Here is a 12,514-nt window from a genome sequence, read left to right as displayed (position 1 = left end):
TTCTAAACCTCTGCTGCCCTCTACCGGCAACATGAAACTGCTGCGCACACTTATGAATTAAAATGACATCGGTGAGGAGTTGACACAAGGCAAAAATACAAGTATTATTTATATCCAGTACCAAGCAGCTGCAGAACATCATTCATATCCCTGATGATGTCCAGGTTAGGTCAAAACTGATTCTCCTCTGCTGCCCCCAGTGTAGAACTGCCCTTTTTCCAGCCATCATGTGCCATGGTGGCGAGATTTCAACTACCTCTCCTGCTATACAGGATGTTGTGGGTTCGATCCCGACCCTGACGCCTGCATATTTGGAGTTTGCGTGTTCTCCCCATGGTCGTGTGGATTTGAATCCGGGTTTCCGTCCAAATTTAGAAACATGCGTTTAGAGTATTTGGCTGCTATACATTTTCACATGCAAAGCCACCTCGTGGAGCTATCATTTGTGGCCAGGTGACTTCTGAAAGTTATATTGCTCAGTGGGCCTTACCTGCTAAAATAAAAATAGTTTATAATTAACTGCTGTTGACTCCGTTTCCAAGTCCATGCTCAACACATTCCTATTTTAAGACTGATTACCTCTTTACACAAAATATGCCTGCCGTTTCTGTATCCTGAGATGTGGTCACATTATATTTCTGCATCTGTAAAATGTGGTCAGATTTTCATGTCACATACATCCAAATTGTTCTGTATTGTATCTACAGGATATATAGTGCACTTGGAGAGGCCGGTTACGATGTTAAGTTTATTTGGAGATAGGACATCAAGAGCGGATAAACACGTGACCACACACAATGTGGAAAATATCTAGACTGTGCGGAGAGTAATGTGGCCTTCTGAGATTGCCTGAACCAGCTGATTGAGGTAACTCAAGATTGCATACAAATAATGGTGTGCTTGTAATTCAATAGGCCCCACTTGGCCCAGACGGTGTTGAAAAGCCAAATTGGATCGACTGCGTAAGAGCCTAATAATTTGCTGCTTAAAAATAGACAACCATCCTCCAGACACTCACGGAGGTTGAACTCAAATTCACGAAGCGGCCTCTCATGCCTCATACATTCTGAAACACCATCTTTATTGAACGACACCAATGCAAACGAATATTCTACACATCAACCATTGCAAACAAGTACTCTACGTGTCATGATACACACTTCATTGGTGTTCTTGCAGTGACTACATCATAATTACTGCGGGTGCAGAACTTGCTTAAACAACACAACACTTTTAAAATCTAAATGTTAATAAAGCCCCAAAATAAAATAATCCACTGTTATGAATCATTGTTCCCATTTAATACCTACACAGTACTTGTAAATGTTACCTATACGTACTGTGTAAATAGATGTTACCTTAAAAGGTAAACATCTATTTCATCTATTTTTAACCAACAAAACAATATAAACAAAATAAGCTCGCTCGAGTTGGCTTTAATTAGTTGAAGCTTGTGACGGAAGAAATTTGGTTTATTCAGGTAGTGGCGCATGCATGCACGAATATTCTGCCACATGAATCCTGGATTTTAGACACACGAAGAGAAAAAAAAAATGGGTGCTTTTGTATCTGTACAAAACACATATACAAATACACTGTATAGCCATTATTGTCAAATCCACTGCTGAATGAGGGCCTTGGTATGCCATGTGGGTCATGGCAGCTATTTCACCATGATTGTAGGTAGATGGAGAGTGTGGGATGAAGGCAAAATGTATAGATATGGGAGCGTAGTATATTACAACAATGGATTTCGCTGTACCGTACTTGGACTCACCACGCAACAAGAACATATACGGACTGCTCGAAAGTTAATACTGTCTCCAAACGTGTTTATAGCTCGAATATACTGCAGTACTTGAAACACATATACAGTAAATCTACACTTTCATGATCATTCCATAATAGGGGGCATATTTAACATTGCCATTTGTTGCACAAAAATCCATTGCAGCATATCAAGTTAAAATTATCTAAAGAAAAACAAGTCTAATGCTGCATTTGCTCTATTTAAAATAATTCTTGTTAGCAACACAAAATACAGCACAAGGTGTCATCAAGTAATATTTAGATGTTCATTTGAAAAATCACCATCACGGTACATCAATAGCTATCGTTAGTAATGTCCTGGCTTGTTCAGAAATGAACGATTAAAGGCCATGATACATCAGGGCAATTGCAGGGTAATCATCGCCAGCAGCCTTCACGGCAGTAGTTACTACAAAATAAAATTTTAGTTTTTTAGACGGAGATTGGTCATGCTATTCCAGTGACATACAAGTTGCATCAGTAGCTCATAGTGAATGTGTTGTCAGTGACAAGTGCCCCAACATTGCCTCAGTGGAGTGGTTCTTAAACTTAAACTGCGGTATGCGTACCATAAAGTTTGACATTGGCACGCCAAAAAGTTAGTATTGTACATATGTATTGTATGTAAGCATCAGAGGATGCATCTGTATATACACAGGAAGCTGTGTATGAATGTATATGATTTTACGTGTCCAAATGTAGTCGGGTAAGCAGTAATTGCATATGCGCATATACATGCTTAATGTATGCATTATTTATAATTGTATACATTTTTACGGTATATTTGTATTCTGCAACAAATGTTGTAACCATTGGCTTTAGGAATACTGCATTCTTTAAGTTCAGTATACATTCTTCAGTGGGTATTGTGAAAATGCTTTTTGGTGGTGCATCCAGTTTTATATATATTTTTTTCAATGTTAGTATGCAAGCAAGTAAAGTGTGGGAATTGCTTCTCTAGTGTATCATGGCCTGACGGGGGCCCAGTGGGTCACTGCTTGGTTTGGCTGCACGGGGGGCTGACGAGGGTCCGGTAAAAAGCCAAGCAGACAGAGCCGAAGAAGAACCCGAGAGAGGCGCCTCCGAGTGCCGGCCAGCTCAGCCCCACGTACTCGTAGATCATGTCGAAGACGATCACCGTGACAGAAAACAAGAAAACGGCGACGCCCACCACGAGGCCGAACATCACGTCCACCACCAGCTCCACCTCCGAGTGTCGCACGTATTTCCGCACGGTGTCGCGGATGAGCTGCCCGGCGTGCCCCAACGCCCGCTGCAGCAGCGCAATCACCGAGCCCACCACGAAGATGCCCAGCGTCGCCACCACGCTCCTTGCGGCCCACGGCGGCAGCACGGAGCCCGCCAGCTCTCCGGCCGCCGCGCTCACCCACAGGCCAAGCCACCACACCATCATGTCGGCCGGGATGAGCCTTCCGAAGCACGTGCCAGCCTGCATGCCCAGCTCGCCCGTGAACCAGCCCACCATGAGCCCTATCTCCACGTAGCCCAGCGCCCACCCGAGCCACCAGGTGACCCACCAGCCGCTCCACCAGCCCAGCCACCGGCCCGCACGCTGTTTCAAAGTAGGCTCCGGGTCCAGGTGCCCCGCTCGGCAGCTCTCCTGCTCATCCGGGTCGTCCATTTGGCCCCCCGTGGCCATACCGTAGTCATCGTATTCGGTGGTCCCGGTACTGCTCACGGCGACGTTTTGTTTCCCTGTTTGAAAGGGATGGGAGGACGAGGGTTAAGGAGTTGAGTGGGAGTGCCGTGTGGGGAAAGAGTATCTAACTTAAAGTTGTAATGCTAGACGAAGTTAACACTTAAATATTTCCCACACAACCCATCAGCCACACGGCCTTCAAGGAAGTGCATAAGCGAACGCTGGATCAGTCCCCACAAAGACAAAAATGTTCCATATATACTTTTGGGGCAAGTGCTGTTTGTGAGCACCTATGCAGGTCAAAACTATACATGAGGAAGTAGGTGTCCAGCACCATGCCTAGTTTAAATACTGCACCAGGTACTCATTAGAGGATGAGTCAATCCAGCAGAGGCCTGGGACCTGTTCAGATAACTGCCAATCTTACAGGCCTCTCTTTACGCTACGGGGTAATGTATTATAATTTTACTTTGAAAAAGGACCCAATAGCTTAAAGAGAAGATCCTTGCCTGGAAGAAAGGGATTTCACCAACATTGATTCGGGAAAACCCAGCACTGCTGGTGGGACACTGTCAGAGTTTGTGTGTATTGAAGCGGTGCTGCTGAAATTATGCACTTCTGGAACGTCAAACTTACGTCTCAGCTGGTTTAAATATCGTATCTCAATATCTGAACTGGTAGTGGGCACCACTCAACTATACGTCACCAATCCACACCGACCAGCACGGTGAAGTATGGTGACACATCAGCCATGGTTAATCCATTGCGAGATGAAGGCTTCCGCAAGCAAGCTGCCGCAAACTCTCACGATTCTGGAATCAACCTGGCACCTGCACACAGATTTCATCACTCCAACTCCTCCGTGGGAACCCTCTTGATCTTGGTTGTGTTCCATTGTGTGGCCATCACTCCATTATTATTCTTGACCAAAGCCTTTGTAAATTATCGTTATTAAATTTGTATATATATAATTGACTCCTATATGCAGGGCAATTGTGTCAGACTGGCTGTTTTTGTGATAACAAATATAAGGAGAACTTTCGATTTAAAGCTTTCGTGACTGCAGGGGATTCCTATTCTTGGTTCTTTTGGTAAAGTCACGTAGAAGGGAAATAATAAAGTAATAAAAATGAATTGTTGTTTTATTTTTATTATTTTATTATTTCCCTTCTACGTAAATTTACCGAAAGAACCAAGAATATAAGGAGAACTGTCAATTGACCAAAACTATAAATTACATCAGTCAACAAAGAGCGCTGCCTGAACTGGCTAGATGACATATATGGCATGGCATTGGATAATAGGGTGTGGCAGCCATTTACGCGGGTCCTGGAAAATGGTAAACAAAGAACGAGATGAACGCTGGTTAACTGGAACCAACAACCAGTGCAGAAGGATTTGGCATCTACAGGTGTCACGTGGGTAGAGCTCCAACTGAAAGCAGATTGATTGATTTCCCTTGTAGACATACAACACTTGTGCCAATCCACTGCTGGATGAGGGCCTCATCCCGGCGTTTGTATTTCCCTTGTACTGTGTGTATCAAGCAGGGCCCTCCTGTAAAATATCGTGAAAAAACATTGCACCATCAGCCAGTGGCCTCATTTGGCAGTGGATTAACAAAGGGCTGTACATTGGTAGTACTGTAAATAACGAAGTATACACATTGTGTTGTTGAAAATACATGGTGTAAACCCGCATGAAAACTTTTCTTTGTACTGTATACAAGTTTAGCCGTTTAAAAGAGTGACTAACATTTATATAAAGCGCTGCAAGGGAGTTTCCAACATGACAACATTGACGTAATATGTAAAGCTCTTAATTAGCGTTAAACTCGCCCTGCCATTAAGTTTTAATTGCACGCGTCATACCACGGCGAGAGTGTGCATCGTATAAACTGGGCAACATAAATACACCCCGACTGCATAATGGCGCGCATGTAATCACGGAGTCATTACAGGACACACATGTTGAAAACAACATTATTATGAACGTCCTTCATCTCCATCAGTAAACAAAAGCAAGTTATTGTTAGACAGAAAAAAAAGACTACGTTTGAAAAAATGCTACACATCTTTGCTAAGCTGGTTGATTTTGCAAGGTCCTCCAAAGTTGAAGTGGCTTCTGATTTTCCTTCTAACTCGGCACTCAATTATAGTAGTTCTTAAGTGAACCCAAACGGTTCATTAGTCATTTGCCACTGTGCTCAGCCCTTAAGCACTTGGATATTTCAAGTGATCTATTAAACCTGCCAGGGTGGCAGCCATTGAGGACCAGCATCACGAGCCTCTGGTTTATGTTTAGTATTTGATATCGGAGACCTTATAATCATCATAGGGAAGGCATCCGTGAGTCCAGGCCATGGTCTGTGGATGGTGCAACGTCTCACACACGAGCAGTGCACACTGCGAATAACATTTTCCGTTCCAAGTAGCAGCTGGCGGTCGGACATGCTTACGGCTCTTATTGGGTGAGAATTTTCCAACCATGCCCGGTACGGACTTCTGAGACTGGGAAATTGAGCATTTTAGAGCTGTGAACACTTTTCCATGAAACACGAACAGCTTTTGGCCTGTACCGCCATCGGGCAGGACACGTCCCTGAGAAATGATGACCGATGATCAATAATAATAATGGAGTGGCAGCCAAAACATATTTACACACCTGCCAGGACGTCCACCGATGGGATGCAGCCGATTAAATCTGCTCGTGTGCAGGCGATAGGTAGGGATTGTTACACCACAGCATCACGAGAGATGGCGGTAGCTTGGGGATACGTTAATCCAGCAGTGGATTGATCATGGCAGACTATGATGATATGTGGCCTTCTAAAGCATACGCATGCACCATGGGTGTGTTCCTCAGAGAAACGGACCACAGCACTCCCCTTGTGTCACATGTAGATTAACACAGCCGTGTTCGATGCCAGGGAATGAGTAAATATACAATCATTGCTGACTCAAGAGGGATTTGATGACTTGAGGTGATAATTATCCAACGGAGAAGCCGCAGCTCTCCTAGCAACAGCATTCCTTGTTGTCTGACCCCTCCCAGGCTACCTGAAGAAAATGCCTCAAATTTCTCGCCATCACGCGACCAAACATACGTTTTTGGAATTTGATAATGAAACACATTCTGTGTATTCCTATGGGCATAAACATTTTACCAGAGTTTCAAAACGTGTAGGCCTTTCAGTTATTTGTATTGCTTAAACATAATTCTATGACTAAATTGTCTGGAATGCATCCCTCCCCCCAACCTTGTCAGATTTTGGGAGTGAAGCCTGGTCATGGTCAATGCTTCTTGAATGGGTGACCACGGTGGACATAGCAGATCAAAGGTGTAGTAGGCTGCTTGTGGGGCTAACTTGTCAGCGGGTGGCAGTGGAGCAAAATCCACCGTGGTTCATGCTCTCCAACTACTAAGCAGCAAGCACATTTACCGATCTGCACCGACCAGCGTGGTGAAGTATGGCCATATTTCTCCGATGACTTGCACTGGTGTGGAGAGGACTTTCATCCAGCAGTTGATCGACAAACATGTTTGCACGCGTAGCATATGTACAATTGCATAAAACTAGACACACTGTACGGGTAAGTTGTGGAATGGCTTCTGAAAACCAGTTAAGCAGAAAGAGCCCGAGCAGTCCTGTGGCGAGGCAGTCTAATAAGCAATCATTATAGCACGACACTGTACTAAACATTTATATTTAAATCAACTATTCAGAGACAATCAGATACATTGGAGATATTTAAATATAATTTATAAGTCTAAAGGGTGTCATAATGGCGAGGTAAATAGTCAAACACCTGTGCTTATCTATCTGATCACTGGCATGGCGTAAGAACGCAGCAATGAACTAGGAACTCAATGCATTCGTCAATTACACCGTATTAAAAACACTAACATCAGACGTTTCGGGCAACGGCCCTTCTTCATAGCACGTAAAAACAATGAGCTAGGAAGCTGAAGATGTGGTATACAAATACGATATTTTGCATTTTCAGGGATAGTTCCAAATGTGTTCATCATCTTGTTTAATAACGCTAAACTTTGGAAATAATGGACTAAACAAAGAATGGGAAGTGACACTGCACAGCATCCAATTATATCTAAACGTGGTAACACAAAATGAATATCGTACACGTTCAGGTTGACGTCGTTCAAACGAAGTGCGCCCAAAACCACATGTTCTGCACTGAATAATTCACAGAAAATAACTCGCGAAAGCGGACACCTGATAACACTAGCAGTAAAGCCGGACAGCTGCTTGCATGAAAGGAAGAACAACCTTTGAAGGCAGCGACTAAAGAATCCGGGAGAGGTCAATAAAAAAACCACACCGCAGGAGACGTGAAAAAACCTATCAACTCGAACGTCGCCGGAACAACTTGCGTTTGGTTGACAAGAGCGCTCCTAAAAAAAAAGATCCCATCCTGAGCAACCTCGGGGTTGGTAGCTTCTCACGGCGCAAGAGGCGAGCAAACCTCCCCCTGGAGAGGGACGGAACCCACCTGAGTGTGTCCCCTCCATGGTGGCGTTGAGAAGATGGTCGTGGAACCACGGCGGTGAGAACGCGCGCGCACACCTCCTCCTCCACAGCACCACCACCACCACCACCAGACGCTGCCGCTGCTGCTGCCGCTGCCACTTGCTGCTGTGATCTTCTCTGTGCGTGAGTTCGCACAGCGATGGTGCAGGAGGCGGGGTGATGGGGGTGGGGTGCATGGGGTGGTATGGGGTGGGGGGGCATGGGATGGGGGGGGGGGCATGGGGTGGGGGGCATGGGGTGGGATGGGGTGGGATTGGGGGACGTGGGATGGGATGGGATGGGGGGGCATGGGATGGTGGGGGGGCATGGGGTGGAATGGGATGGGGGGTATGGGATGGGGGGGGGGCCATGGGGTGGAATGGGATTGGGGGGCGTGGGGTGGGGGGCATGGGGTGGAATGGGATGGGGGGACATGGGATGGGGGGGGGGGCGTGGGGTGGGATCAGATGGGGGGGCATGGGGTGGGATGGGATTGGGGGGCGTGGGGTGGGGTGTGTGTGGGGTGGGGATGGAATGGGGGGGGCGTCACTCAAAAACCATCAACCCAAACACCACCACGCCACACGCGGCTGCACAACAAAAAATACTCACAGCTGGCACAACACGCGTGTTTACTCCGCGGCCGCGGTGATGCGTTATTATCATCATCATCTCGTTCGCGACGCTTACGAAAAAAAAACTACGAATTAATTTCGAACACCGTGACATTATTTTGTTTGAGTCGTCTGCGGGGCACGGTAGTCAGTGTTTCCTCACCACCCCCCCTGCCCTTCACCCCACCTCTTTCCCTCTGCCATTCCTGAGCGTGCGAGGAGGGTGTGTTTGAAATAGTTTGAGCGAGGGCAGCCCGAGGGCGCTTGGAGAGTGCAGGGGCAAGCGGTGCATACCGAGCACACGTTGAGCCCCCCCCCCCCCTGAACGAAGCGTCTGTCAACGAGGAGGTGGTGGGGGGGGGGCACCGAATTGGCCAGTGCGCAAGCAATGCAAGCGCGCATTGTTGCAAGCCGCCAAATATGGGCCACACAGCTGCTGCTGCTGCAACACAAGGTCCTCATGTGGGGGTCACTTATTGGCCACACGTGTCCCTATATACAGTGCCTCGGTGAGGGTGCTAAACAATGCACTGAGAACACTACACCACCAAGTGGTGAATGTGCAAAAGGCGTGCGTCCTTCACCTTGCTGAACTATGTACGGATTAGACAGAAATAATTTGGTGATGTTGCGTTGGCAGCGGTCAACAAGGAACAAAAACTAACCTTCTCACATTGCGTTGTGCTGGCATTTTTTTTCATACATGTACTTTTACTTTTGAAAGAAATTCGTTCGTGTCGCAATGCGTTTTTTTTTACTGAAAGGTTTGTCTGGGCGTCAATAGCTAATATTAGGTAACAATTCATGTTCCAACTTAAAAACTGGTTATCAGAAAAAAATCACATCAAATTTTCATCAGGCACCATGTTGCTGTGCGATCTCCAACCCACAAACTATGATCTACCTCGCCTCATATGTGCTATGCATAATTATTGCCCAAAATGTCACTGATTACGTGTTGAGTTTTATTACATGAATAGAAAAAGGTGTTTATTCTCCAGTTCTGCTGCTCGCGTGAGAGTATTATCACTGTGTAACAATTTTTTTGGTTTCTATTTAAAGCTTTCGTGACTGCAGGGATTCATCTTCTTGGTTCTTTCGGTAAAGTCACGTAGAAGGGAAATAATAAAATAATAAAACTATAAAAATTAAACTATAAAAATAAAACATAATAAAGTATATTATATTATTTTATAAAAAATAAAACATAATAAAATATATTATATTATAATGTTTTAGTTTTATTATTTTATTATTTCCCTTCTACGTGACTTTACCGAAAGAACCAAGAAGATGAATTGTTTTAGGTGTCCCTGGGTAGTAAGTGTTATTTCCTAATTTCTGCACTCAAAACTGCTCTTGAGGAGCTGGGCATCCCCGCCGCCACTGCTATACAGAGTGGCTTTAAATCAAATGCCCTGCTCCTGGATGTCCGCTGCAAAGTATGATTTAGAGTTTCGATTATAGTGTGCTGATCTTTAAAGGTGCATTGAAAATTTTTGATACTCCTACTGATACTCCTGCTGTTATGGAGTGACTCATGATGCCAGCTATGGCTGCAAAGTTTGGTCGTACATGTTACTGTGTATATCGTTTATTGTTAAATTTGAATCACAGTTCCTATGATCACTGTTACATTGTTCCCTCACGTTTTTGTTTTGTTTAAAAAATAAAAGTCACAAGTACATAAGGAAAATGGTTTCAACATTTCAACAACCCAGTTTTAACTGCTCATCATATTTATTTCATAGCGGATGATGCCCTTATGGACACCCGACGTTTTCTAAATGGCAGTGTGGTCAGAAATATTGACGGCGGCTGAGGTTGTATCTGAAGTTGTGTTTCATCATCCCACATCAAACGCTACAGGGCACTGACAATGCTTGCCTTTTAAACCGCACACTGTACAAACAGGCATGGCTGGATGGCCTAGTGATGAAGTGATTAATGCACTTGCCACTGATAGTGTACAGTACAAGGTTACATTGGGTTAAATCCGACCACTGCTTCTCATGGATACAACTAAAACACTCACGGTTGGCAAGTTAATTGCAATGCTACCGGTGTAGGCTTTTGCAGCTGTGCTGTGTCGCTCTCCGAAGTGGTTTTGCAGTTGTGTCTCTTTTTTTCTCCGGAATTCAATTCACTTCTTATAGCAGCTCCCATTGCATGGAGCGTTTAAACGTCAGACGAACAACACGGATGATTAATGTCATTGTTGAATAGAATGGAATTGATGATGGTGACAACTTAAAGTGGACTGTCGCCAACAGTGGGGAGTTGGTAATGGATGTACAATGCTCTCAATATTGACATGCAACTTTCCCAATGACAAGAATGAATTACTGTAATGTTGTTTGACTAAAATCCCACTGGGATTTTTGCACGCAGCGTTGGTGTACGGTGCCTTTTCTGAACATGTTGCCGTCTTTTCCTGGATTTTCTGTTTCCACATAGTCACATAGTCACTTTAAGATGTTTTCTTGTTCATGTTTTTGTTTTTGGTTTGTTGCGGTTGCACCCGATTCAAGAGCCGAATGGCTCACAGGGCTCTACCAAATAAATGAAAAACTGAAACAAAGTAACGTGTCTGCATATTTTAAGGTTCCAAAAACGTCTCTGTAAGGGAAGTCTGAATATTTTGGCTTCCTTATTGTGCATTACATTTGACAACGCTAAATCTCCCTGTGTTCGTCAACTCCCAATATTAAAACCAATCGAACAGTCAGCATGCATTTTTTGGCTTAAAACTCGAGTGGATTGAATCCACTGGAAATGCTTGTAGGCACCTAAACATACTCATAAACAAATCAGTGGCATAGCTCTCGAGTGTACAGGCGGTGCAACTGCACCAGGGCCCATGGGCTAGAGGGGTCCAGGCATTGGTCTACATGGGCGTCGGAACTGGATTGGGGGGCCCCATCTCATTCCTTGCGCCAGGGTCCATGCCAACCACACCTACAACCACTGATGCCAGGGCACATTCTGTTTCTGCTCAGCAATGTGCACGTTTTTTTTTACTTTGGAACCTGCACATTTCAGTACGACTTTTTCAGTACGAGCCAACAAATGCTGCCTCGTAATAAAAACCTTACCTATAGCCTTGTCGTAAAGCAACAGCAGGCCCTTGCTAACAAGCAGGAGGTTCACGAAGAACTTCTGCCAAGTTGTTCCCAGGAGGCTGACATCCCGAGTCCTCTCTTCCAGCACTCGTGCTCCGATTAGCACGGTTGGCTACGTACGGTGCGAAAAAAGTTCAACATGCATAAAGCTGCTGTGTGGAGTATTTATCTTCCTGAGGGCGGCATAGGGCTTTCATATACCTTTGGCGCACCACTACACTTGCAGTGATAAGTGACTTAGCGCGCAAAAATGAGAACACTTTTACCAGGTCAAAACTATTTGAGTCTAATGCTTTATTGGTATGGCTAATATGCTTGCGGTGACAGATAAATATTGTTGGCGGTGCGTTTCTAAGTGGTAGATAGGTCGAATGTGGCTGCAGGGCAGACACAATTCAGTCACGGCCCGTGGGTTTCCCGTTTCCCAGCCCCTGACCAACACAATGAGATTTTAAATGAATCCCAATGCCATTTTGATAAACAAATAATTCATGCATCTGATGACCTTGGATGCCACTTTCTCTACCCATGGCAAACGGTTTGGGTGGAATAGGACTTTACGTTTACCAGGGTGGTGTAAAACCTGTCAATGTTTTTTCGAAAATCCAATATGTACGTGCAGTCCACTTGAATGAAAAGGCCTCCTCCTTGCACCGTGTCGGGCATCGGGGTTGTTTAACCACACTTCACCACGCTGGTCAGTGCCGGTTGGTGAAGCGAGGGTGGATGAGGCTTTGGACCAGTTTCGGCATCACTCGCCACTGATGCCAATTCAGTA

The 12,514-nt window shown here is 45.0% G+C and overlaps 1 protein-coding gene across 1 annotated transcript; it reads right to left on the bottom strand.

Moving 5' to 3' along the window:
• Nucleotides 1-1,052: 1,052 nt before the first annotated feature.
• On the bottom strand, nt 1,053-8,197 carry LOC133350432 (uncharacterized). The gene is made up of 2 exons (XM_061564773.1): nt 7,984-8,197; nt 1,053-3,525 (listed from the first exon to the last, which is right to left on the bottom strand). Exons 1-2 carry the CDS (start codon nt 8,195-8,197, stop codon nt 2,801-2,803), a joined length of 939 nt encoding a protein of 312 aa, XP_061420757.1. The 3' UTR covers nt 1,053-2,800.
• Nucleotides 8,198-12,514: the final 4,317 nt, after the last annotated feature.

The sequence above is a fragment of the Lethenteron reissneri genome, chromosome 33, assembly GCF_015708825.2.
Source record: "Lethenteron reissneri isolate LAM-NWPU_2019-01 chromosome 33, ASM1570882v1, whole genome shotgun sequence".
Classification (NCBI taxonomy): Eukaryota; Metazoa; Chordata; class Hyperoartia; order Petromyzontiformes; family Petromyzontidae; genus Lethenteron; species Lethenteron reissneri.
Note: the sequence above shows the minus strand (reverse complement) of the source record. Positions and strands in the feature narration are given on the sequence as shown.

What these genes read in the sequence shown, in the direction of transcription:
- LOC133350432 (XM_061564773.1), bottom strand. Translation starts at nt 8,197, where the DNA reads ATGCACCCCACCCCCATCACCCCGCCTCCTGCACCATCGCTGTGCGAA. An exon ending in CATGGAGGGGACACACTCAG is followed by an intron (nt 3,526 to 7,983) that starts GTGGGTTCCGTC and finishes CCTTTCAAACAG; the next exon opens with GGAAACAAAACGTCGCCGTG.